The sequence below is a fragment of the Lacerta agilis genome, chromosome 6, assembly GCF_009819535.1.
Source record: "Lacerta agilis isolate rLacAgi1 chromosome 6, rLacAgi1.pri, whole genome shotgun sequence".
Classification (NCBI taxonomy): domain Eukaryota; kingdom Metazoa; phylum Chordata; class Lepidosauria; order Squamata; family Lacertidae; genus Lacerta; species Lacerta agilis.
In genome coordinates this window covers 64,272,149-64,300,089 of record NC_046317.1, presented here as the reverse complement: position 1 = coordinate 64,300,089, position 27,941 = coordinate 64,272,149, and the positions used below count along the sequence as shown (strand labels likewise).

General features: G+C 39.7%; 1 protein-coding gene across 5 annotated transcripts; it reads right to left on the bottom strand.

Annotated features, from left to right (window-relative positions):
* Window positions 1-794: 794 nt before the first annotated feature.
* Window positions 795-27,913, bottom strand: CEPT1 (choline/ethanolamine phosphotransferase 1). Of its 5 annotated transcripts, none has more exons than XM_033153123.1 (9): window positions 27,790-27,913; window positions 25,510-25,919; window positions 18,906-19,053; window positions 16,607-16,748; window positions 7,131-7,215; window positions 3,978-4,109; window positions 2,806-2,964; window positions 2,343-2,468; window positions 795-1,862 (listed from the first exon to the last, which is right to left on the bottom strand). In XM_033153123.1, the coding sequence occupies exons 2-9, from the start codon at window positions 25,846-25,848 to the stop codon at window positions 1,743-1,745; spliced, it is 1,251 nt and encodes a 416-aa protein (XP_033009014.1). In that variant the 5' UTR covers window positions 25,849-25,919; window positions 27,790-27,913; the 3' UTR covers window positions 795-1,742. The 5 variants fall into 5 exon arrangements, with proteins under 5 accessions (XP_033009014.1, XP_033009016.1, XP_033009018.1 ...); XM_033153125.1 differs by having other exon boundaries at window positions 25,510-25,915; window positions 27,790-27,912; XM_033153127.1 differs by lacking the exons at window positions 7,131-7,215; window positions 27,790-27,913 and adding exons at window positions 12,029-12,113; window positions 27,660-27,783.
* Between the last annotated feature and the right edge of the window lie 28 nt (window positions 27,914-27,941).

The following is a 27,941-nucleotide window of genomic DNA, read 5'->3' as shown; positions in this document are numbered from 1 at the left end:
CAGACGCACCCTTAGAAGCATTGGTGATAATAGCTGACAGCTCTGCCAAAAGCCCTCTTTGTTCCTACTCCAGCTATATATTCAGTCCAGCATTCACCTTCTAGTGCCTAGGCCGAGTCACAAGAATATATTCTTTTGAACCATCTACTTTCTTCAGAGGGTATCTCTTCCTGAATTTCCCTCATAGTCGCTTCATTAGTTTCCCACTGGTTAAACCAGCAAGTGCCTTTGCTGCTACCAAGAGTAAAAATCAGAATTGCTGAGATTTACCTGTATTTACCAGTATTTATATGACTAAAGAGTAAATACTACTTGTATTTACCAGTGTGCTGGGATGAGCTGCCAGCCCCTAAATCCTTTGCCCTATCAGTTCACTGGAACTTAGGATAGCCGTATCATATCCCTGTGCCCTTCATCCCTGATATGTGCTGTGCACATCCTGTTGCACCTATTCTGCCTGTGGAACCTCAACCAGATGGAGCTTTCCACAGGCAGGCCAGAGGACTTCCAGAAATATTGTCCCACTGGCATACCTCCATTTTTGCACTAGGAGCCACCATTCCTTGTTCCTGAGGCCCCTCAGCCACCTTCAGCCTTCAGAATGGTAAGTGCCCTTCCTTGTGCCGACCACACAAGGCTTGTCCCAGTCGCTTTGCAAGAAGCCTTTGCTAGGAGAAACTAAATATTTTATGTGTAAAACATGGAGTCACTTTGACAGCAGGAATGCACTTTTATCAGTTCAAATAAATATTCCGCAGAATGGCTCAAAATAAACACAAGGATGGTCACAGTTATGAGAATTTTCTTATTTATTAAAGAGCAGAAATAAATTTTTGCATAAATTTTATACAAAAAAAGTAACTGTAAATTTTGTATAGACTTTCCACTGAAGGAAACAAATTCTTTAAATGTTTATTTTTTAAAAAATAAAATAAACTGAGATAACCACACTATACCGCATGCGGACGTTCACCCCCACATCACAGGGTACCGGGGGTAGAATTTTAAAGACAAAAGGTGCAGTTCAACAAGCACTGCAGCTGAGCAAACTGAATTCAGCAGACACACACCACCCAACTGAAATGAACAGAGACTGCCCAGCCACGGTGGATTGCTTGCAAAGATGGCACTTTAGATGCCTGGCTTCCAGTGACAGTGCCGTGCCTAAGTGTCGTTTTGGATTCTTAAAAATCTACCTCTGGTATCAGTAACAGGTGAATGAGATCACAGTCCAGACTCAAAAGTCAAAGACATGCCAGCCACAAAAGCCTAGTGGGGGATCTGTGTTTCACAAGCTCAACTCTTAATAATTATTTTTTGAGTGGGTACTAAGTGAGTTTTTTTTTTACTAATAGATGATTTCTTAAAATTAGAAAGCAAATTGTCTTACAGCTTGTAATTACACTGTATTAGAGTACTCTGTTATTGGGAATCCATTTCCCCAAGAGTTTATGCCGTGTAGTCAAGGTAATTACAAAGACAAAGCTTTACTCTCTGCATGCTTTCCTGGGCACACAACCAGCAGAGCAGGCAATATGCATGTTTGACTGGAGAGTGCTTGGGATTCCCCTTTTGTTGGAGGAGGCTAGCTAAGGAGTAACAAAGAGTAGAAGTTATACAACATTATTATAAATTAGATTTGTTCCTATCTGCTCCAGTTTTCATAGTCTCCTCAGTATGTTTGTAACCTCCTGTAGAAAACAGTTGTGAGTTATTTCTTATTGTGTCAATGACCAAGTTAACTAATGATGATTAGAATATGTGGAAAAGGTCTTGATCCTGAAGACATGGATGTGAAGGTGGGAAGCGATCTGATTGCAAACACTGACACAGTATCGGAGTAAATCAAAAAGGGAAAAGATCTGGAAGAAGAACATAAGTTACATGTTAGATCCAAACATAAAAGCTCAGAAATAATTTGTTCTGCAAATTTTGTATCCATTCACAATGCAATGGGTTGCATTGTAGAATTATCTTTGTCCTTCTGAAACAAAGGCTTTTTCTATAGTCTAAAGCAGCCTTCCCCAACCTCCAGCTGCAGGTTATATATTCCCTATTCATTGATATTCGATCCTCATAATGAATTCTCTAGGACTAGGTTATGTACAATAAATTATATATAAAACAAGATTAAAAATCAAATCCAAAACAAAAACCCCAAATGTACACCAGCATGCAAGAATAAAACAACTGCTTGGAAACTTATCTATACTGCCCAGATTTTTTTTCTGTACCATTCCCTCATTCTCATTAGACTGCTGCAAAATTACAAGTTGCTTACATTAGCGTGAAAGAATGCACAAGGATATTTTTCATGCCCAGAAAAATAAGGAAATACTTACCAGGGCAATCCAAAGTACAATATACTCATCAATAAAGCTATTAAAATATTGGTCCAGAAACAAGAGTGCTGGGCCTATGAATGCCGTGTCATGCAGATGCATCTCACTCTTGGTCATATGTGCAACCTGTTGGGAAAAATTAAAACTCAGATAAATATTCTGTTTCAGCATCTATACTGAATAATTTAATATTGGAGGGGAGGGATAAAAACTGAATTCTGATTTCTCTTTATAGCTTGGGCTATCACCAATTCCCCAGGGCATACTCTGTTGGAAGCAAATGATATACCACTATACAGCTTTCATAAATGCAGTATTTAAAAGAAGTTTGGAAAATCATTGTTTGCAACTGGAGAAAGAAAGGAAACCTTTCACAACAAAGTATACCATATGAGAAATAATAAGAGTTAAGTACTTTGTTTGTATTTATGGGACATGTCATAAAATAAATTCTCTAACTTACCACCAGTTTGTTAGTTATTTTAGCAGAAACAAAACCAAAAGTCAGTATGTAGAGGCAAGGATGCTTTTCAAAGAGTTGCACAGCAGATTTCTTGTAGATCATAGCAGCTAACGCAATGACGGATCCAATGTGAAGAAATGGTGAAAGGACACTTGTTCCCTACACAGAGAAAAAGCTTTGTATTTATCAAGGGCATATTACAGAAACAAATATGTCAACATGCTATCTTCAGAACAACTGGAGGCTGGCTGACAGTCCTTTTGTAACATTCTAATGCTACCTTCTTGAATTCACTCTGCTGGCAGTAAGGAAGTGTAGAGAAGGATGTCACCTGGCTGTGTGGTTGGAGTCTCTTAACAGAAAAGCAGGCACAGTGAACTTTGTGCTGCATGCCTGGCCTAAGTGTAATTTCAGTCACAAAACAGCTTGATGCAATGCAATTCTTACCCAGTTCTAGCCTAACATATGTGAACAGATGAATTTTTAAAGCACAAGTGGCCCAGATATTTTCAACTGGATGACCAAACAAAAACAATGTCTATCACTACATACTACAAAGTCAACAATCTTAGTTTAAAATGCAAAATCATCAAATACATATATTGAATATCAACATTTGTACTAAAATCTGAAAATAAGTGTAGTAGATCAGAGACATGGTTGTTTCATTGTCAGTGAAAAACGGAGAACCATTTACCATGTGAAATCTTTGAATCTGCCCTAAAATAAATACATTTTTAAACTCGAGGGCTCCCTTCCCTCAAGGGTAACGTGGGGTCTGCATGTCAGTGGTCAGCTAGGCTGATGCCACAAATATTCTGCCCACACTCCATCCACACACACAAGCTTCTCAATTTTCACACATCCATACATGATGATCTTTGCCAACCATTGAGAAAGGGGGCTCCCTTTCTCAGCAAGTAGCCAATGGAAAAAGTTGCCAATTTCTTCCATCAGCAGCTTGCTTGGCTTCTGTACTGAGCACAGAGAAAGAGGTTTCGATTTGCATCAGGACTCTATGGCCAAACTCCTTCCCTACTATGTTCCTTATGCCAGTATGCAAAGTAGAAGATTGTACCAATAAAACGAGTCCACTCGAATACATATAGCATTCTAAAGACTGGCAAGGGAAAAGGGAGACTGAGTTACCCAAAAGGTAAAGAAAAACTCACTGCTATAGTTGATCCATTTTTGCCAACACCACCTGTGAAGATCACACCAAAGTAGTTTGTACAGGAGAATATGGTTCCTGCTACAGTACAAAGAGCTGGAAGTATTTTCACTGGGATGTTTAGCACTGGAATCTTAACAGGAGAGGAAGAAAAATATGGACACAGTTTAAAGAATTCTAGATTTCAAGTAAACTCAAACATTCCACTTTTCCAAATCTATATTTGGGAACAACCTAGGAACAAGAGGGGGTACAATATTCTTTCACACATTACCTTTCAGAAAGCTGAAGACCTGTATCCAAGATGACACACAGGAGAAATACCAGTATTTGAGAACTTATTCCTTGGAAAAGCAGACAGCACTTAATGGACAGAGGAGTCAGTATTTAGGTTTCCATTCTGAGGTAGTTGGAAACCAGGATCCATGAAGTATGGTGTGGTAGTTAATGTTGACCTACCACTGGCAGGAGCAGGGTTCAAATCCCCACTACTCTCACCCTACTCTACCTTACAAAGTTGTTCTGAAGGAAAAAAGTGGGCGACCCTGCACATCCCCCTGAGTTCCTATGGGGGAGGTGAGATATACATTAAATAATATGAATAAAGAAATTAGAAGTCACATAGAGGCCAGACTAGATAGGATATGTCTAAAGAATTAGGAAAGGACACTTCAATATATTTCAAATTTTTCATGTTAAGAGTTTAGAAATGAAGAAAAGCAAATAGAAGTACATGGGGCTGCAGTGCTGGGTGAAAACATGGTCAATTTCTGTACCCTGGGCGGTGGCCAGAGAGATGTTCTTGGGATGTTCGTAAAGCAAAACAAAAGGGTGACAACATTCCTTGTTATTTGTCTCCGGCATCCTACAAAGGTATACTGTCCCTGAAATATGATGGTTCCATTATCACGCATAACAGTCATTGTTGATCAACCCTCCATGAATTTATCAAATTCTGTTTTAATATAATTAATTTGTTTTATATAATTAATTTGCAAAATCCTGACCACCACCAAACTACAGCTGGTAGGGATGTTGCACTTGTTCTACAGTATTATTCTGAAACCCTTCCCCTGAAATTTGAACTAAGAACAGCATTTGAAAAACAATGATATAAACTTAACAAAACCAAGAGAACTGTAAATAAACCAAAGGGGCTTGTTATTTAATTTGAAGATTATACCTCACCTTTCAATCAAATGATTCTCAAGACAGTTTACAAGTAAGGGCTAATAAAGCAAATCAACCCAATCTCACAGATACACAACCTAGCAAGCCTTAGTCCTTTGGCTGATGGATGCTTTCACAAGTCCTAGGGCAACTGACAGTTGTAGCAGGGTTCTCTTTAAGCATAAGAGGTGGGGAACAAATTTCCTGGAACAGCTGTTTCCTTAGCTAATGGATGGAACCAGGCTGATCTTCCCCTTGCCATGTCTTCTTCCTGGCAGGCAGGGGGTGCAACATCCCAATGGCCATTAGTTCCTTGACAGTGGCAGACACTAGAGGGTGCTCTTTGCACACAAGCATACAAATATGGTGCTGCAAAAGCCATTTGACAAATCAGCGGGGAGCAGGACGTCATCGTCCCCCTTTGGCAATAAATCAAAGTCCCACAGTTTGAGTGTAACAGAATCTTCACACAAATGCTGGCACACTGAGATTAGGGGAAGAAGTGGGACACTCAACCCTGATACAGGCTTGTGGCTAATTAAACCATCTATGGCCTTTTAAAATGTGTGGGGATTATTATTGTTTGTTTGGTATGTATTTTTGTGTTTTTATATTGTCAACTGCCCTGTTATCTTTGGGTGAAGGGTAGTATAGAAATTTAACAATAAATTAAATTAGTAAATACTGCTTCACAGCTTCATAAACCATGATTTGTGATGACTTGAACAATTGTCCAAACTAAGCCAAGACCTGGGATAGCACAGTTGGTACAGCATGAAACTCTTAATCTCAGGGTCATGGGTTCAAGCCACACATTGGGTGAAAGTTTCCTGCATTGCAGGGGACTAGACTAGATGATCCTTGTGGTCCCTTCAAGCTCTACAATTCTATGAGTCAGCTAATGACAATCAACCAAATTTTCCCATTATCAAACAACTTTGTAAACAACCATTATTTAATTCTATAAGGCATAGAAGGTAACAGCAGTATAGTATCATCTCCACCGCCCCCCCCCCCGGCGTTCTGCCTCTCTTCCATCAGCTGTGAACAGAATATTGCTCTATTGTCTTGTGAAACTATTGGGCAAACGCTGAATACTACAGAAAGGCCCTAGAGAGAAAAGTGGAATGATTGAGTACATGTGCAATTGAAATAATAAGCAAACATTTTAATGATATATTTTCCTCTATACAAGTGGAGTTGTGTTTTTCCCCCAGTATAAGAAACCACCAAAATAAGCAGCAGCTGTCAAGAAAATCTAAAAAAAACCCCACTGTGTATATAAATAGCACATATTAAATTTTCAGAGCAGACTTCAAAATACTTTTATGTCTTTTATACTTCAAAGAAAGCTAGGCTTACTTTTAACCAGCCTTTTCTTGACACACCACTTCCTTTTAAGTGTAACTCACATTAAGGAATATTTTGCAAGTTCCAATTTATTTATTGTATAATTAAATTGTAGCAGATTAGCTTTTGATTTTAAGATAGCTTACAAAACAAGACACACATAGCTATGTTATGGACCAATTTTTTATATTTTAGTAGACATACATATAGCATGCTCAAGCAACTATGGCAGCCAAATCATCTTAGAAAATTATTTAGCCGGAAGTAGTTACCAAAGATTTACCACTCCCATCGCATTTACAGCTCAGGATCTGCATCCAGTTGCAATAGTCCTCCCTTTCCAAATTTAGCAGATTTGTGAACTGTCCATCAAGATGTGAATGCTTTGTTCAACCAACAGACCAAATTTCTCCTTAATGAATATGTGTTGGGCTCCCTCTGCCTAAATGGCAGCACATAATACAAAAGAATGATGGCTTTAAATATCTTGTGGGATGAACCAGTGCAATATAGCCAAAATGGGAAGGTCTCTCCAACAAAAAGGACAGAGATACTGTTCTAAATGTATAACAAAATGGGTTGGGGAAAATAAACAATGTAAGTTACATGTGATATACAAGATGAACAGAATTACCATTGCTTGCCACAATGTTGGTCCGCCAATCACTGCCAGTAAATGCATGGTTATTATGAAGACTTGAACTTCAGTCACATCAATTCTGATTAGGTACAAAAAAGCCAAAAAAGCACAATTACTCAAAGCCAATTATAATCCATTTGCAAGCATGACAGCGCTCCTCTATCATGCACAAGGTAAAACAAAACAATGGAGAAAATGTTTTCTTGATATACTCTTGCTGTACTGCTGTTTGTTAACATCACAGCACAGAAAATGGAGATCTAGTTAGGGGTTGCAATTCTAGACAGTTCTAGAGCAGGCATGTGTCAAACATACATAGCCAGAGGTTTTAAAGGTTTCTACTGAAGTCAATCAACTGGCTGTATGGGCAAACTGGTTTTAAGTGCAAGATAGATTTCCCATTCCACCGATGATTGGCTGCTGGACAAGTTTTCAAAACTCCTCTGGCTGCACTTCTGCTTCTCTCCTACCTACACCATGGCTGTCTAGGAATGTGGCCAAAAGGAAAAGTTGGAACTTGTTTACTTCTTTCAGCTAACCATAAGCAGTTGCAGAAATGTAAGCATTAAACCTTGCCCACCAAAAAAAAGAATTCCGAGTCTTACTTTCTTGAAAAAAAATGTTTGCCCTCATCACAATCTTTCTCCTTTCATTCTGTCCTGCTATTCACATAGGCATGGAACTGATATACTGCTACCAGTCTCCTAACCATGGATAAGAGACTAGGACCCCTCCTTCCTCGCCTCTCAATAATAAATCTTCCCTCTTTATTTTCCCCCATGCTTAAATGTGATACCTTTGGGCAGTAACCATGGTTAACGCTAACCAGGGTTTGAAGCAGGTTTGCAAACTCTGGTTAAGAAGCATCCCTGAGTAGCACCAAATTGGTTAAGGCAAATAAGGTAAGGGGAATTCGCACCAGAGAAGGGAGGAAGGGTGCAAGCCTGCACTTGCTACCAATATCTTAACCATAGGGAAGAGCTTGGCAGTGTTACACCTTCAATGAACCATAAACACTACTGTTTTCTACTAGTCTTTTGAAGGGCACTTGGTTGCAACTCTGAGGTTTGTGGGGTTTGGGTCTTCCTTAATAGGCCAATTGACACTTATGGGTAGTATGAATAAGCCATACTCAGAGTAGCCCCAATGTAACGGTGTAATGACTGCATGTAGCATACATGTGTTCACCATTTATTGTTAATTATGCAGATTCATTAGCTAAGAGGCCATGGTTGGCTGTCGAGTACAGTGCGCCTGTTAAGCAGGTGACCATGTTAGAAAGTGAGGGCACATTCCTGGGCACCCTCCCCTCCTCTCCTGTCTCAAAGGTGAGCAATGCCAACACAGCTGACAGTCCTGACTTTCTGTTTGATGGATTAAGATTCTTCCATGAGTCACAATAAAAGTTTAATTTCAGATAATCCTGTCTTGTCTTTCATACATGAGAAGGGATGCTGCTGAATTCAGAGAGAGTAATAAAACAGATGCATATGTGTACATACTCCATTTGTATAATGATAAAGTATACAAATTGTATGTACATAATATAAAGAAAAATAAATAAATCATGGTTTCTTAATTTGCCACATGGTTTCTACTCTCTTTCTTTTCCACAGGCATTACTAATAGACATCAATGCATTCCCATATTTTCATGTTTCACAAGAGAAACATAATGTAGACCTTAGCACTAGAAATAAAATGCTTCTGTTTATATGTACTTTATACCTACAATCTACATAGGTTCAAGTTCCAAAGCCAAATGGGGATGTGCCCACATCCAAAGGCCAATTACAAAGGAAAGTGTCTTCACACCCAGCATGAGTTACATAATTTCTGAAAACAAAATAAAAAATAAATAAAATCCTTCCAGTAGCACCTTAGAGACCAACTAAGTTTGTTCTTGGTATGAGCTTTCGTGTGCATGCACACTTCTTCAGATACCAATTTCTGAAGGCACTTGCTTAAGTGTATGGCTAATAACTTCTAACAAACGTTTGGCCTCAAATCACTGCTAACAAATTATTTAATACTCTGTTGCAGCAGATGCAATAACTGGTTCAGAAACTTTAATTAGCTTCATCTATGGCAGGAGGGGAAATATACACCAAGAACAGAGAAGAACTGGATTAAGCAAACATGTGTAAATCACACTGTTAGTCAAAGGGAAAACTGAGGCGGCAGAGAGAGTACAGAAGAAAAGTGGGAACAGGATGGGTTTGTGAGAAAATATAATAGATTTAACATATGAAGCCTTACAATGAGAAACTATAACATTTTCAAAACACTACCTACAAATACTTAAAAACTGTGTTAAACCCATTTCATGTCCCACATATGATCAGCATTTCAGGACCACACTTGCACTATCAATTATGTTTGTGTCAGGGAGAATCCCTATTATAAATTGACCTTGTGAAAGAAATAATGTCTGCATTTCAGTTTACTATTTTTGCTTTAATTCAGATTTTATTAACCATTGTTTTATGTTTGAAGGTATTAAATGCATCATTTACATCTTTAAAATCTAAGATGTGAGATCGCAACTTTTTTACATTAAATGTACAAAGCTGAGGTGCCAGTTAAACTCACCAGCCACAGGTTCAGATATGAACTTGCAGACCATATTACTGGCCTGAAAGAGGCACATATTGCAAATCACCAACTTATTCTTTGGTTCTGATAAAATCTAAGTCAGAATTTCTAGCTTACTCCCAACACACACACCCCACCTACTAAATGACAGCTTTGTGTAACCAAAAGAAGTCCCCTGGGATATATCTCCTGGCTGCACAAAGCTGTCAAGGGTAACCAGGGTCAGGGAGAGTTGCAGGCCTTTCTAATGCCTGTGTCTTTGACAGCAGTATCCGTAAAAATCAATTGGGGCAGGTAGCCCCCACAAAGAATGCTGCCAACCCAAGGGTGTTCAGGTGGGCATTGGGTTTCCCTCCAAAACTATTTTCATGGGTACAGCCTTTTAAATCTTTCTATTTAGTGGAACACAGCTCTATTAGACTGAGATGGGGAATTTTAAAAGATTGCACCTGTGAAAGACCACTTGTGGTGGTGCGTACTCTGAAATGAAGTGGGACACCTTCTGTCTAATAGTTTTCACAGGTGCAGCTTATTTACCTCAAAATGTTCAGTCAGTTATGTGCAACTCCAGGGGCCATTCTACCTCAGTCATCATTTTGCCATGTACTCATTTTGTCTTGCTTTTTTTAAAAAAAAATCTGACCAGACGTATATAGGAAAATAGAAATAAAAATGACAGCCGCTCCACAGAGTTGGGGCAAGTTAGCTGTAAAACTCGTGAGAAAAATATTCAGGGTCTTGTTGACTTGTCATAGTTTTATTATGTTATGTGCATCCCTCAAACCAGGAGGTCTTCAGTTCAAATGCCACCTCAACCACTACTCACTACAGGGTTGCAGCGAAGCTACTATGCCCCAGCATCTGTCCTCCTCAGCCTCACCTGCAGTGGGGAGTAATAATACCACAAACCTTACATTGTTGCTATAAGGATTACAGACCCCATGTATGCATTTGAACAGCTGAAAGCATGATATAAATGCTATTCCCCCCCCCTTACTGATATTACATGCTGGCACAGCTGACTCTCTGTTTCAAACTTATCAGCAATTTGCTCTGCAACTTGTTTTGTACCCCACACCAAGTCATCCAAGCTTTATGGTGCTTCATACAATTTGCCAGTTATGCTTGACCAAGGTAATCAGTATTTCCTGCAACTTTCGGTATGAGCCGAGTACAGCTAGCTCCCATGCCCATGTGCCTGAGAATCTTGTTTGGAATGTGACTCCCCACCCCCACCCCGCTTGACTGTATCAGGAGTGAAACAGACTTCAATCCCTAAGTTTAGCAAGTACTGGAAAAAAACACCCATATGCTACTTGGCAACAGGTACAAATTAGGTTGAGAAAGGTTGTCAAGCAATCTTTCTGTGTGCAATGACTTTTGCTTTCACAAATAATATTAACAGAAATAGGTTCAAGAAAAGGACAGCAAAGTTAAGAAAGATACTGAGAGATTCAGAAGACCCAAGTTTAGTTACTTTCTTAGAATTATGTCATCTTGAAGAAATAACATATTCATACGGGATTCTACCAAGCAACAGAAAGCTCAAAACCCCTTCTAATAGCTTGAATTTACTTTCCTAATATCTAAGGAAAGGGAAGCTGGCAATGGAACTTCTGTTTATGAGGAAATTACATCACTATTACAAAGATGGTTAGGAAAGATCCTATAGCACTCTTTCTTAAGCGTGAGGGCAAGGAACTCTAAAACATGACTAAAACTGCAATCCTAACCCCACTTACCTGAGAATAAGTCCCACTGAATTCAGTAAGACTTACTTCTGAGTAGAAATGGTTAGGATTGCCCTGTAATACAGTAATACTTTTCTAACATCAATATATTTCACGATAGCTAAGTATGTAAACAATTCTTTTTCCTGGTGGAAAGGTTTCTAGCAAAAAAGGGAGGAAATATTCCAAAGGTGTTCCAACAAAATTAACCCAGACCTTATATAAAGAGATGGTTCCACCACTCTGGCATTCTGCTCTTCAAAGAGGTGAAGTCAGTTCTGCATATTTTACAGTAGCCAATAGAGGAGAAAACACCAGAGTTTCAAAACAAAGCTTTTTTTTGTTTTGTTTTGTTTTAGAGTAAACAGGTGAGGAAAAGTTTGATAATCTGAGTGAGTTTTTATTTTTCATTCAGCCCATTATGAATTGCCTTTAAAACGAATGTCCATGAAATATCACCAGGAAAACAATTGGCATTTTTGCAGTTACTCTGTGCATGACAAAAAGGTGCTGCTTCTAGAGAGTTCATGCCATTGTTCATTGGGTAACACTGATTTGTATCTGTTACCGTGTTATTCCAGAACCCAGGTCCCAGAGTTCCTGTGAGAAGCTGAACTATTGCAAGACAGAGTTCAGACTCTGTAACATCAAATCTATGTGTGAGGGAAAGAAACATTTAAAAACAGCTTGCTTAGAAATCTTCAGCTTAATAGTTCCATAAGAACAGATTTTCACACACAATTAAGGATACAGACTTGAAATCAGGGCAATCTCCTTCAGAATGTTATGACAGTTGCAATTACAATTGTAGAGAGAAACGAAAAGCAGTAGTAAATCCACATCCCATACAATCCAGTTCAATCCCACTGAAGTCAATGGTAAAGTTCCCATTGAGTTTAATGGCTTTGGACTGTACTCATAAGGAATCTGATAATATTATAAAAGCAGTACATAATTCAAATACAAGTTACTGGGCAAATACCACAGAAATTGAAATTAAAGATTTACATTTTCAATAACAATGCTGAATTAATACAATGAAATTTGAAACTAAATATTATTTTAGTTGTAACAATAATATTTTAACCCAATGAATGCAAATAAAGATAATATTTTTACAATCATGTTACTTACACTTGTGTGTAACTTTGCTTATACAGTGGTACCTTGGTTTACGAACAGTCCTGTTTACGAACTATTTGGTTTATGAATTCTGCAAAACCGGAAGTAGTGTTCTGGTTTGCGAATTTTACCTCAGTCTACGAACGGAAGCCAAACAGTGGAAGGGCACCAGCAGCAGGAGGCCTCGTTAGAAAAAGTGTGCCTTGGTTTAAGAACGGACTTCAGGAACGGATTAAGTTCGTAAACCGAGGTACCACTGTACTCAGGAAAAGAAGCTATAAGAAGGAAGCTTTACTCACACTAGATTCTTTAAGCACTTACACTGGTCTCTTTGTAAATAAAGCAATAAGAAGAATGTAAGGGGGCTGTGCATCTATTTTATATTTATTAAAATATTCCACTTTAAGGCTGCAATGGTATACAGAACATTGAACTCATGTGCGACTTACTTCTTTTCTTTGTTCACAGAACACTATTTGTTCTGCACCAAGCAGACAGTCTATTTTCAAATTTAGCTAATGTTTTGGTCACAATGTATTGTTAAGGTTTGTTTCCCCCAACTATCATTCCTGCTTTAACATTATCTATGAAGCTTTGAATCTAGTAAAAATGTACTCTTCAAATTGTATGAATGGTAACTGGTGACACTAGCATTATACCTTGTGGCACCACAATGAAGATAGGAGACAGAAAAGCCAAATGCGAGAAGATGTCAGGTCACTTATTGCTAAACAACCTTCCTACCCTTGAGATGGGTGTGGACAATAATTTGCATGTTCTGATTTGATTAGTCAGTGATTTTATAACTTAGGAAGAAACAATGCCCTTTTTTTGCCTTTTAAACTTGCTAAATCTTTAACTAGTGATCTGTAATCATTAAAAATAGGCACTAAAATGTGAATTGTGTTTAGGAAAGGAGAAACATTCCATGACAGGTAAAGCTAAAGAAAGGAACATTAAAAAAAATAACAACAGCATTCAACATGCAAAGTAAACAATGATTGCAATCCAAGCAATGCATCTGATTTTTTGAATGCTGTGTTTAAACATTTGGGTAATATTCAGCATTAGTCATACTCAGCGTAGCTACTCAAGTCAATTGATTTCAATGGATCTACTCTGGGTATGACTATCATTGGCTATTACCCTTATAACTACATAAAAATGCAATTATAATCAAACATTTGCATTTAAATAAAAGAGAAGACCTAATAAAACAAAGCTAGCTGAACTAGCACAGTCTACCTGATTGAAATGAACTAATCCTATTTTTCCAAATGTATAACACATTTCTTAAAGGCTACAGAACAGAATGCTTGTTCTTTCTTGCTTTGTCAAATAAAACAAAATAGGTTAATTAGTGAACATTTCAAACTGTAAAAATGTAAATGTATAGCATATATTTAAAGATGTGTTATTTAATATTATGTAGTTCTTTTTGCCAGCAAAGCTGCTAAACTTATGTCTCACCTCGTGTTACACTCAAGCTTGGGTTTCATTCCATGATATGCACTAACTAACCTAGTGACAGCCTAGAGACTCCCTAAGCTGGAGTTCAGTGAGCTCACCAAAATCCAGAATTGTGGGTCAAAGACAGTTGCATGAAATCACTGCATAAAACAGCTACATAACATTTATCTTGAGTTTGGAGAAAGGTGGGCAATAGAAAAAATAGACATATACACAGATCCCAATAAGCATATCTTAGAATTTGGAGAAAGGAAGTTGGGCTACAACACTTCAGCCTGAGAGAAACTTTAGCTTTCATACTAGCAATTGAATGGCCCACATTTGTCTATTTTCTACTGGATGTATGATGTTATTAATACTCCAAGAAAGCAATTCCCTTCTGAGGCACTAATATTTAATATTAAGTAATTAACACACCAGGGACCCAGGTGGCGCTGTGGGTTAAACCACAGAGTCTAGGGCTTGCTGATCACAAGGTCAGCGGTTCGAATCCCTGCCACGGGGTGAGCTCCCGTTGCTCGGTCCCAGCTCCTGCCCACCTAGCAGTTCGAAAGCACATCAAAGTGCAAGTAGATAAATAGGGACCGCTCCAGCGGGAAGGTAAACGTTGTTTCCGTGTGCTGCTCTTGTTCGCCAGAAGCGGCTTTGTCATGCTGGCCACATGACCCGGAAGCTGTCTGCGGACAAACGCCGGCTCCCTCGACCTATAGAGCGAGATGAGCGCTGCAACTCCAGAGTCGGACACGACTGGAACTGATGGTCAGGGGCCCCTTTACCTTTACCTTTAATTAACACACCACTGTAATTCTGAGGGACACAATGGATTAATCTTGCCAACTGTCCTTCCTTTCCTGATTTTTTAAAATTTACCCAACACCATTGTTTGCCTGAATTCCTTTTGCCCTTCAAAGCTAGTTTTGCAATGTTTTTATGCAACAGCAACACTGAACTCTAGTGCACTCCATTAAACTTTCCCACTCATTTCTTCCCTCTCCTCTGGCCTGTATCTGCATACCAAAGCAGGTAAAGTGGGAGGCATCAAAAGAAACCAGTATAAGGAGCTTACAGATGAGCTGAGTTTTAAGAAGGCCATGTATAAGAAATGGAAGAAAGAGGAAATCACAAAGGAAGAGTATACATGAGTAGCCAACAGTTGCAGGGAAGGTCTGGTGGGCTAAAGCTCAGAATGAGCTTAGGCTTGCAAGAGAGGTTAAAAATAATTTTTAAAGTTACAGGTAGGTAGCCGTGTTGGTCTGCCATAGTCAAAACAAAATAAAAAATTCCTTCCAGTAGCACCTTAGAGACCAACTAAGTTTGTTCTTGGTATGAGTATCTGAAGAAGTGTGCATGCACACGAACACTCATACCAAGAACAAACTTAGTTGGTCTCTAAGGTGCTACTGGAAGGAATTTTTTATTTTTTAAGTGTCTTCTTTCTTCTCCCCCTCCCCAGCCCCACCTTCCACTGTGGCCACCATAAGCAGCAGGTGCTCCACAGCTTTACAAAGCCCTGCTAGGCTAGCCAGAGGAGGGAGTTTGGACTGTGGTCTAAAATGGAAAAAACATAATTGCATAGCACCTAATTATGTTTAATTATTTTTAATTATCTTGGTATGGTACAGCCTCCAAGAGAGACAAGAAAAGGCTCCAACGAACTGTAAGAATTGCAGAAAGGGTAATTGGTGTTAGCTTGCCTTCAATAGAGACAATTTATGCTACCCGAGTTAGGAAGAGAGCAGAGAGAATTGTAGCAGATCCTTTACATCCCGGTCATCATCTGCTTGATTTACTTCCATCTGGACGTCGCTACAGGACTTCATATACAAAATCGGCCAGGCACAAGAATAGTTTTTCCCTTGTGCCATTAAATTGTTAAATTCGTAGTTGTATAGCTTAAGGGGAGGTAAAATATGGGTGGGGTTTCTTTGCTTCTTTGTATTGTGAGAGGAACAGTGTCTGTATGTTTACATTGCAATGTAGCCGAAACAAATTCCAAGTATGTTGGAAAATGTACTTGGCCAATAATAAATTATTCCTATTATTCCTATTAAATTATTCCTATTATTATGTCTCTAATTCCTACACTATTCTTAATCAATCTGTGCTGTTAATAAACTCTATGATCAGGGACACCAGCTCATGGGGTCCGAGCTATTTTGGGGCCCCCAATTTTGAGAGCATGGAGGAGACTGAGTGTGGAACCAAGCATGGCACAGCTTCAGTGGCCAGCTCCTCCTCCTGCCATGGAAAGAGGCCATGTGAGAGAGAGCAGCCACTGGCCACTGAAGCTGCACTCCACTCAGCACCATGCTAAGCCTCCGCCTGACATCTTTGGTGCAAGTTGGTGCCTCTGCATATGATTATTTTCAATCTGATTATTCACTATGATGAAAATGTGCCGAACTGAAAGAACAATTAAATTAGCATTACTTTTGTTTAGGCCAAAACATTGCCTCCATAGATTACAGATTTGCATGTACCTTCTGAATGACTTAATCGCTTAGCAATGTAATGTGTGGCAATATTAGGTTTCTCTCTTAGGTGGTTTACTTACATTCCAAAGCGCAATGTTCCAGAGACATATGTCTGCCAGTGTGCGCAGTAAAACATGAATGTTCCAGCAAAACAGCAAAAGAACATCCAGTCAGGATTTGTCCCCAGCTGCACAGCAATACACGTTCCCAAAACCACAAACACTGCAGGGGAAAAAAAATCAGTTAAAATGAGCATAGATTACAGATTTCAAAAGCAAAGAATGAACAAACAAATGTGTTCAATAGTCTGCAGTATGCAGTTGGCACTCTCTTTTACTTACTGCTCTGTATTTTTGATGCATGGTCTTAAGAATGTTAAGATTCCAGATCAAATATATGCATAAAATATAGTCGGAAACAAATTTCAACAGTCAAAATAACTAAACTAGAGAAAACTGGTGGGTTCTCAGTTCCATCAGAATTTATACTGTTACACATTTTAAATATGAAAAGAAAATTACCATTGAGTTTTAATAACTGCATGATTTAGATTGCAAATTTTAAACACACTTGTCTGGGAGTAAGACTCATTGAACGGAGTGGGATTTACTTCCAAGTAGACACGCATAAGACAACTGCATGGTAAGTAACATTTCATAACCAATGGGCAGCCAATTCTGTTATGGTTAAGTTAATGTGGCACTACAGCAGATCCAGAATTGTTAGATTGATACTGTAATTCTGCAAACATAATAGGAAAGAGGAGAAATCTGACTATTAGGATTAAACATATTTGTTTCCTTTTCTTGTGTTACAATTCCTCCTGCTTCCCCTAATCAAGGTAAAGGAGCGGAGAAATTGATGAAGCAATATTTGAAATAGCTTTGCTCACTTTGCTGCCCTTTTGCAGCAAAGTACTTAGTACACATGTTGTTAGAGAGGAACTCAACCACTTAATGCAACATAGCATTAAGCATCACTTTAAGCATCACAGCTAATTTTGGTTGCAACTGGATGAGACTGTTTAGTGTTTTTATCAGAGAGGTACTTCATGTTTCATTCTGTTTAGTAGGTTTAAGGGTGCTTAATAATGTTTTTACTAAACATTATTTCTTAACTAAACGTTTTATTCTATTTTATATTTAACATCCAACTTACAGTAGAACTGTGCTAAAATATCACAATTTCAACTTTCATGTCAAAATTTGGATGTTCAGTGAGTTAGACAAAATGGTCCAACAGCTAAGAAAATTACACATACAGTTTCAGTGTGTGTGTACTTTGCATCCAAATTTTGCACACTAGTCATGTCTTAGATAATGTTTTTTAAAAACCCGTTAAAGGTACTTTGGGGGCTTCAAGGAATTGTGCAGTCCCTGAGCTAGCCTACAGGACAGTTTGTGAAGCTTCTGAGTCTTAGGCACTTGCAATCACTGTTCATGTGTGGATAGGACTGGACTAAGTTAAAGCAAAGCAGGGTTTCGACATAATGTATAATCTCTGTAAGTCCTTTCCACCTACAGGAACAGGGCTGAGACTAAGGGAGGTCCATCACATGGACACAGGTAAGAGCTCACAGAGACTCTGCCTAAGGTGCAGTTGGCTTCAAGTTGGACAAGTTCAGGGATTGCACAAAGCCTTTGTTCCTGAGGCTCGGGAGCTTCCCTGAGTTGTAGCATGTGGGCTAACTCAATTTCTGGCATGTGAATGTGCAGCGTCCTAAATGATTCACTCCTCTCCAGCTCCAGCGAAGAAACAAACCATAGACTGGCATAGCATTATCCCAGAACCCGGGCTTGTGGTTTGTTTCTCTCCAAACACGTGGAAAAACCAAGATATGCTAACCACTTATGGTTTGTGGGGTTGTTGTTGTTGTTGTTTTGCAGGGTGGGGAGGAATCAAGAGTCCAGGTTTGGATGCAAGACTAAACCAGACTATGTATGGTCTGCTTCCCAGCAACATAGCAGGTGCAGGTGTGAAGTGCCTGTGATTTCAGTGGCATGCACAAGCATGCCGCACACTCACATTAAACCATCACTTCTTTTAACTATAGTTTAAGGTACTCAAGCTCTACTTTATTGCTTCTTTGTTCAAAGAATCTGGACAGGGGTAGATTAAAAATCTAAATGCCCAAACATATTTCAAATATTTTAATACTTTAAATTCTTATTTTAAAATGACAGTAAATCTAAACTATTTACTATTAAACATACTAGCTAAACCTTGAAAGATGGCACAGGATTATACAGAGTACATTATTTTCATTCTGGCAGAGCACCAACAGTTTTTCTTTCTGTTTGCAGTTCAGTATCCCCAGTATCCTTCAAAGGATAAACCACTTAACAGACCCTTATATTTCAGTAATATATGACATAATACCTGTGGACAGTGAATCACAGCCATGGTCAAAAAGTTCTCCCAAAGGGCTACTACTATTGGTTCTTCTTGCTTGCTTCCCATCTATAGCATCCAAAGACTGGTATATGAAAAGGCCACAAGCACATGCAATATATGCCCAAGCAGGTGCCTAAGAGAGAAAGTATGTGACTGCAGTTAATGTAAATAAAAAGTTTACAGGGTCTTAAATCAGACGTGGTTCTCCCATGCTCCAAATTTATTCCCAGTTTTAACTATCTGTAAAAGGTTATAAATATTCCCACTTTTCTGGAGTGTGGAAAACCTAGCTATGGTGACATGGATTGCCTTAAGTACTCATACAGTTTAATCCTACACATGAAGCTAGTCTCACTCTGCTCAATAGGACCCACTCCCAAATACCCATGTATTGTGCAGGATACCTGAGAATAAGTCTCACAGTCCAACGAGTCCTAATTCTGTAATGGATCTCTGGTACATTCATCCCAGAAAAGCGTACCTGGCTCCAGGCATAACCCAGGAACATAAGAAGCTGCCTTATGCCAAGTCAGACCATTGGTCCATCTAGCACAGCACTATCTACACTGACTGGCAGTAGGTCTGCATTATTTTTAGACAGGGGTCTCTGCCAGCCCTACCTGGCTATGCCACATATTGAACCTGTAACTTTTTGCATGCAAAATGAAAGCTATACCACTGAGCCGCAGACTTTCCAAAATATTTTCTGCACCAGGTTGTGACTTTGTTTTATACACCCAAACACTTGAGTGTTGACATCTGTCTCTTACTCACTCTCAGTGGGTGGTTTTTAGCTGCTTGCAATTTTATTGTGATGGCTTATAATAGTTTTATAGCAGGAGATGTGTACTTTGGCATGTTTGTGGGCATGTTTGATCACTTGTAAAAAAAATTTTTAACTTTTTTTTATTAAAGATTTTCTTGATTTACAAAGGTAGTGCAATGTCTCTCTCGTATTTTTCCATATAACATTTTTACAAATCAGTTTTTGTTGTTGAGACATTAGGAAGAAAAGGGGGGGAGAGGTGGGTGGGATGGGTGGGGCGGGGGGACGATGTTTCTTTTTTACTATGAGTAGGGTTTGGTGTCAGCGTTGTTTGTGTAGGTTCTCTGTTGTTCGTTTGTGCTCCTTTGGCGGTGAGAGAGGTCAGGCTTGGTGTGGGGTGTGATTGTTCATTTGTGGTTGGCTGTGGTGATCTTTGGTTTCCTGTGTGAGTGGGGTTAGTGGGTGTTTTGGGTCAGGTTAGCCATATTGATTTGTATGCTGTTGGTAGATTTTTGTCATTGCCTTTTTGGGCTGTGTGTGTGATGAAGGGGAACCATACTGGGGTGAAGGTGTCTTCTTCTGTTTGTTCCTGTGTCAGTTTCAGCTTACTGGTTAGTTTTTCTAGTAGGGCTGTTTCCCATACTACTTGGTACCATTGGTCCATGTTTACTCCTGACAGGTCTTTCCAGTGTCTGGTTATGATGTTTCTGGCTGCTGAGAGTAGATGGATTATGAGTTCTTTGTGTTGTAAGTGGGCATTATTGTCTTGGAAGATGTTTAGTAAGACCAATTCTGGGGTGGTTTCTAACACTTGCTTGGCTATTTTACATATTTCTCGTGTGGTTGTTGTCCAGAACGTTTGGATTTTGGGGCACTCCCACCACATGTGAAGGTATGTGCCTGTGGAGGTGCACCCTCTCCAGCATTTTGGTGAGGTTCCTGGGCGTATTAGCGCTAATTTTCTTGGCGTTAGATACCACCTGTAGGTTAGCTTTAGCATGAGTTCTCTTCTTTTTGTTGATATGGATTTAAAGGGGGGGGGGTTTAGACCACATTCTGGTCCTTTGGGTGGGGTTGATTTCATATCCTATGTCATCCTCCCATTGTTTTTTGATTGTGTCTAGGGAGCTCGTGGGATTTTTGAGTATTATTTTGTATATTGCGGATACCAGCCCTCTGCCGCGTCCCTTTGTCATTAGGATGAGGTTTTTGAAGGTTGTCAGGGGTTTAGTTGCTGCTGATTTTACTGTTGGATTGTTTAAGAGGGCATGTATCACTTGTAAGTTTTTCATATTTGTTTAATATGTAAATCACCTCAATATCTTTGAGTATAAGGTGACACATAAATAATAAAATAATAATAACAACAACAAACTATGCACTGTTATTGTCTTAGTCTTACAGTTTATGTAACATACTGGGGGGAAACAAATTCTCTCAAAATTTACCCTTAGCACAGATTCTATGGCACAGATTTCTACCAAACATTTACAATGTCTAGGATTAGGCTATTTCCCAAATTTCTTAGATTTTTAAAATGTCAGTACTATATAAAGCCCTCAGTAAATAACTTGTTCACACAATTACTTCTCCAGCTTTGAGCACTACATTAGCTTTCCTATAGGTGATTCTTACCAGGATTAGAAACACCTTTGCATCCTACTTGCCAAGAATGTAAAAAGGCACTCTCTGGCCATGCTTAAGATACAGAAAGGAATGGGGAAATTTTCAGAGCTCATTTAGGCCAAGCCTCAAATAATCTAAAACACTACAGTGGTACCTCGGGTTACATACCCTTCAGGTTACATACCCTTCAGATTACATACTCCGCTAACCCAGAAATAACGCTTCAGGTTAAGAACTTTGCTTCAGGATAAGAACAGAAATTGTGCTCTGGCGGCGCAGCGGCAGCGGGAAGTCCCATTAGCTAAAGTGGTGCTTCAGGTTAAGAACAGTTTCAGGTTAAGAACGGACCTCCAGAACGAATTAAGTACGTAACCAGAGATACCACTGTATTCCAACACATTTTCAAAAATGCATAGAAATTTCAAAGGCCCCCATGGTCAAGTGGGAATGTTTGATTCCTGCACTTTATAATTGAATACCACCCTAGAAACAAACTGGCACCCATTCTTGAAATAGTTAACATTTAACTACCAATATGTATTTAAGAGAAATGCAGTAAAGGGGAGAAAATTTCAACAAATCTTTGCTATACAGATATGAGTGATTTAGATTTTGATGAATATTTTTTCTGTTTTTTGCCAATTTTTTGTTTTATGCAAAAAAATAAGCATTCTTATAAGGTATGAAGCCTGTCTGCTTTACTGGGTGATCATAAAATATAAGTTGTATAGTGCAGTAAAAATATTATGCAAAAGGAAAAGAGACTTAATAAAACATATTCTGATACCTCAAACAGGATGCTGAATTATCTTTAATATAAACCGTTTTGCATTGTTTACAATGGTGTACAGTAACATAGAATGATTACAATTCCAGCATGTAGAAATATAGTCCCTTTCTCTTATTTGTATGTTAATTTGTATTGTAAGACTACATAAATTAATATTATAACTGTACTGAAATGCAAGAGAATTGTTCTCAGGGGGAATTTCTCAGTCAGGACAATAACAGAAAAAAATATGCTGATCCAGCCATCAATCCCAACCTCAAAAGGAAAACCAAAACAGTGCTCTGCATTACAGCAATATATCATAAATGCTTATCTAGATCTTTAATGCCTACATGAGCAAGAATGCCTTAGTCAGTATCAATTAATCTCAATTTTGTAATAAATAAAATCACTAGTCATTTTATATATTTCTATGACACTTCCCCTAAAATGTTGCCTCTAACTATAATTTCTCTGTTCTATTTATCTCCTCCCCCTCTATTTAAACATCATCAGAAGCCTAAGTAAATATTCTTTCCCTGTCTTACAGAAACAACTCTGTGCATGTCTCAGGGTGTATATACAGATAGTTATTCAAAGAGCTGAGGCAGGATTTTAACTGTAACTCAATATATGTCAACTTGTACTTCTCGACTGCTACTCAACTGGATGTTTGCAAAGTACTATCTTACATACCGGTACTTGTACTACTTGAGAATAACTAATAGTAAACCAGCCTTCTTGCTCATTGTTTAGAAGGTGACATTGAATCACACATGTATATTTGTGAAATGAGTATGTAAATGAGTATGAGGAAGACATATGAAATAAATAAACAAGACAAGACAAGCATATATGGGCTTTCCAAGAAGTACCTTAAATATTTAGGGAAACAAGAATTATAAGATGAAGGATGTGTCTCAAGGCCTTCCCAATTGTGTTCTGAGAATCTGATACAAAATACAACACTCACACTGGATTGTTGTCAGAAGGAAAATGCCTCTATTGATAGCAGAGTTTAACTGTGGTAATGAATACAGTAAAGTGGTTCTTCTAAAATGCCAGATCCATGGGATCTTTTACTTGTACAGTGCAGGTCCAGAAGTACTGATCCCCAAAATCTTATGACTATTTGCACTCCTAATTTTGCTCTTGTCTAGATGAGCAGCAACTGGAAATACTCAATAATACTGAAAGGTATATGGATAAGAATACCATATAAGATTCTTATATGGATAAGAATCTGGCCCTAAATGACTTAGGACTCAAATATCTTAAAGACTGCCTCATTCTCTACAGGCACCCCCTCCCCCCAAATGTGAAGATCAGCAGAAAGGACCATCTTAGTAGTTCTACCTCTCTTAGAAGTTCAGGGTGGTGGTGGCCTGGAAAAGAGCATTCTCTGTTGTGAAATTCCTTCCTCACAGAGGTGAAACTGGCTTTTTTACTACAGTATATAGCTTCCAGCAATAACAATAGCAGGGGTGGAAAACTGCATCCAGATAATGGGCCAGATTCTTATCTCTTCTAACTCATGGGCCAAATCTGACACAAGGGTGGGCCTGCCCACCTCTCAAGCACCTGATATTACAATGATGTCAAGTGATACAGGGCTTTGAACCCCTGACAATCAGCTGATTTGGGGGGACTTTAATGCACTGCACAGAGCTCTTCAAAGTGCTGGTGACCAGCTGATCATTGGGATTTCCTAGCAGTGCTGAGGACTGCAAAGAGGCTTGCAAAACTGCTGAGGCTGTGCTGTGAAGTCCTGACAAGCAACTAACAGTGGTGCATCAAAAGCTACCTTTGGCCCAACCCAACCACCTTTTTACCTTCCCACACCTGACACCATACAGTAATACCTCTGGTTACGTACCATCCTCCTTGCAAATGCTTCAGGTAATGAGCTCCGCTAACCCGGAAGTAGGTGCTCCTGGCAGTGAACTTTGCCCCGGGATGTGAGCGGATGTTGCACACTGTAGGCGCATGCGCAGTGGGACACCCCATTAGTGAAAGCACGCCTCAGGTTAAGAACCGTTTCATGTTAAGAATGGGCCTCCAGAATGAATTAAGTTTGAAACCAGAGGTAGCACTGTATATGAAGTCAAGGCAGCTGGGCATGCCTTGGCCAGAATGGTCTGGCAGGCCAAATGGGGAGGTCTGGTGGGCCAGATTAGGCTCACAGACTGGAGGTTCTCCACCCTGATAAATGGCCTCATTTGGAGTACCATGTTCAATTCTGGATACTCAAGCTAATGTATGATGTGCAAATATTGGAAAAGACCCAGTGAAGAGCTATAAAAATGATCAATTGTCAAAAGAGTAAAAAGAAGAAGGTATGGTTATCATAGGAAAGAAACAATATTCAGGAAGGAAAGGAAGAGGGGATTATTTACCTACCGATTAGAGTCAAAATATGGAAAGGTATAATTAGAATTCCCTAATATTTGGAACAGTCACTGAACTAACTACTTGAGAAGTTGTGGAATCCCCATTATGCACAGGCATCTGTCAGGAAACTTAAGGTGAACCTGTTCCTTTCTTAGAAGAAGAGAGATTAATTAGGTAATAAATAAAATATAAATAGCATTTTATTTATTCAAAAATTTATATAATCACTTTATCTATATGGATATACATAGGAGCCTGGCCAAGCACAATAATTTACAGATCAGTAGTACAGTAATCCCTTTCACATATAAGTTTTCAAGCAGGAATCCTGCTAAGCAGCTGCTAAACACTACATAAGTAAAGGTAGAAAAACAAGTATCTCAGCATAAGCAAGTTATTAGTAGGGTGCTGAGTCACCTAGAGCTTATTACATATATATTTCATAGCAGTACAGATGGAAGGAAAGCTGAGATCATGTACTACAGAAAGCTTCTTGGATTAAGGATAAGAGATCTATTGCAATGGTGTGATGTGTGCAAAATCCCCCAATATTTGATAGCTGAATTCCAACAATAAACAGCTCAACTTTTGCCCCCCCCCCAATATATTTCAAAACATTTTAAATCTCCAGATCTCAGAGGATGACAAGAGCCAGGTAGTATCAGACCTTGGGAGAAAGGCATTTTGATATTCTTCATATTTTTCATGTTTATGTTTGATATCTCTGCCCTTGTTACAAATTTTATGAACTCCACTGCTAAGCTTTCTATCATTCTCACATTCTGCCACACATCAGTCAGCATGTATTGCATAGTGCTCATGATATTATGAAAACCTTTGTGAAAATAAACAATGTATCTTATTTTGAAATAATTAAGGATTGTGCAAAAGTATTATTGGGAATTTTAGAAACATAATTTAGATCCTTTAAGAGCAAAACCTACATACATAGAACACCAAAATAAAACATAATACTGAGCCATTCAACAGGAGTACAATCCCTTCCTCAAAGAAACGTTAAGAAATATTTAGCTTACCTGCTCTGTAGCTGTCGGACAGTAACACACTAATATTATGGTTGTGCAGATGTTTATTATCAGTCCAACTATTGTAATCAGATTAGGGGCAATCCAAGCTGGTACTCTTCTAACTAACCATTCCCAGTAACCTTGCATTAGTGGTTCAAGCAGGGACCGTCCAGCACTTTGATACTTGTGTTCTTCTAACCGTTTTAGCTGATGCTTTGTCAAAGGTGGCGTAGGCAACTGAAGCAGCTTGCTTAATGTACATCCTGCTGAAGGAACGTGACCATAGCGCACAGGGGATTCCAACTGCAATTCCCCACATCGTTTCTTCACGGATCGATTCCCACTCATGGATTTATTAGCCTTGATGTTGTATTTGACAGATTTTAACCGTTGTAAAGTATCTCAAGATCCTGGTCTATCTGGAACATAAAGTATTTAGATTAATCTAACAGGTGGAAAGCTGTCAGGAATGTCTCAAGTGTTTCATAGCAAAACATGAGATATTTGAAGGCCCAAGCCTACTCACAAACAAAACAAACAGTGCTCAGAGATTCACGTGACAGAATAAGTGCCCCCACTACTATTAGACAGGAACCATATATTGAAGTTGCAGCCACTGCTGATCTCTTTATTTTAATGCATTCAAGACAGCAGGAATCATGGTTAGTTTCTTCCCAGCACTAGCAGGGACGAGCAAAGCATGTGCAATCAGCTCATGCATGGTAATCCATGGCATACAGTTTACAATGACATGTGAGCATGGCTACAGTGTCTGTCCCAGGCTATGCTGTTCTTCAAGTTGTCTCTGGATTGAGAAAACAGATCAGCCAAGACTTGCTATTAGTTTGCAGCCACCAACATGGCATTTAGCAGCCATTAGTCACAACTATAAGTTACTTTAGGAAAATTTGGACATGTTCAGGGGCATAGGACAAGGACTAGAACTATCTGAGGGTAAATACAAGGAACAAGTTTAATAAATAGTCTCTTTTTGGTTGGGGGTATTTGGACATGCCAATTTCTCTAACTGAAACTTAAATTTGTACTTCAAAGAACACTTTTTTATTAGTTCCTTGCTATTAGTATAAGCAGAAAGCATCCATCTGGTGAATTATGAGAAGTAGTTTTGCAAAGAGTGACAAGTAGTACAGGAAAGGAGAAAACTTTTACAGGATCAGCAGAATAAATAGAAGATAGATAAAACTGAAGAAATGTTATTCAAGCCTTATGGGTGATACAAAGTGAAAGTAATTTTTTCTTGAACTCCCTCAAGTTGCCTAGAGTTCCAGAAATCGTCTATGCTTGAAAAGTACAACAGAAGCTTGCCAGACCCTTGCTAATAAATCACTTCAGTCAAATAAGCAGGTCAGAAGCACTGAGTCAATACAGTATCAACAGTCACAAACTAAAGAAAAAGCAGTGCCAAGATCCAGTCCAAAGTCTCCTCTCTGGCCACCAGGCTACAGGGATTTGGAGGGGGGGGGGAGAGATGAGGAAACTCTACACCTGCCCTTAGGGAAGTGAAAGCATCGCACTTTCACTGTCAGGGCACATATACTTTGCATGTAAGCCTCCTGTAAAAAGAACAGGGATGGCATATCACTAAAATGTGCAAGGTGCTCGGTTCAGTCTGCGGCTGAAGGGAAGCAGGCGACGAGGCTGGTTGAAAGACCTATATCTGAGACCTTGAAGGGCCGCTACCTGGGCTAGATGGGCCAGTGCTCTGGACTCCATGCAAGGGTGACCCTCCTGCGGTGCACCCTTGTCCTGAGCCTGCCACGCCTGTACCTGACGCAAACTGTGGCATGCCTGCGTGTGTGTTTGTATCTCGGAGCGCGGAGGGTGGCTGTTTTGACTTGTCCCAGCAGTGGCACCCGCTCCGATTACACGGCTCCAAGGACTGACTGACAGGACACGAACTGCGGCAGCCCACCCCCCTGTCTCTCTCTCTCTCTCTGGCACCGGGAGACACGCACCTTCCCAAGCGCGGCGGCCGGGGAGAGGAGCCAACGGCAAGGGCAGCCTCCGGGGTCCGCTTAGCGCAAGCCACCCGCCCACCATCTCCTGCGCAGATGACCCCGGCGGGCGAGCGAGCGAGAAGAGACCCCCGCGGTCCGTCTCGCCGAAGGACCCCGGTGACTGAGGAGGGGAGAACTCACGTTAGCCAACTCTCCGCTGGGCCCGGAGGAGACCCGGCGCTGTCGAAGGCCGAGTTCCCACCACCAACACCGCCCCCCGCCCGACAGAGACCATCGCCCTGAAGCGCGCCGAAAAACACCCGGCATTTACCTCAACAAGCCTCTTCGCCCAAGCGGCGCTTTTACGTCCCTTTTGCGGCTGCCGTAAACAAGGCCGGGTTGGTGGTTGCTTAGGACGGGCGCGCGAGCGGGCAGAGGCTCCTAACGGGGAGCCGGCGGGAGCGCGCGTGGAAGGGAAGGCGG

Coding starts and splice junctions, on each gene's coding strand:
- CEPT1 (XM_033153123.1), bottom strand. CDS start 25,848: ATGAGTGGGAATCGATCCGTGAAGAAACGATGTGGGGAATTGCAGTTG. Junction 19,054..25,509: donor GTCCGACAGCTACAGAGCAG/GTAAGCTAAATA, acceptor TTTCTCTCTTAG/GCACCTGCTTGGGCATATAT. Junction 2,469..2,805: donor AAATAACTAACAAACTGGTG/GTAAGTTAGAGA, acceptor TTTTCCCAACAG/GTTGCACATATGACCAAGAG.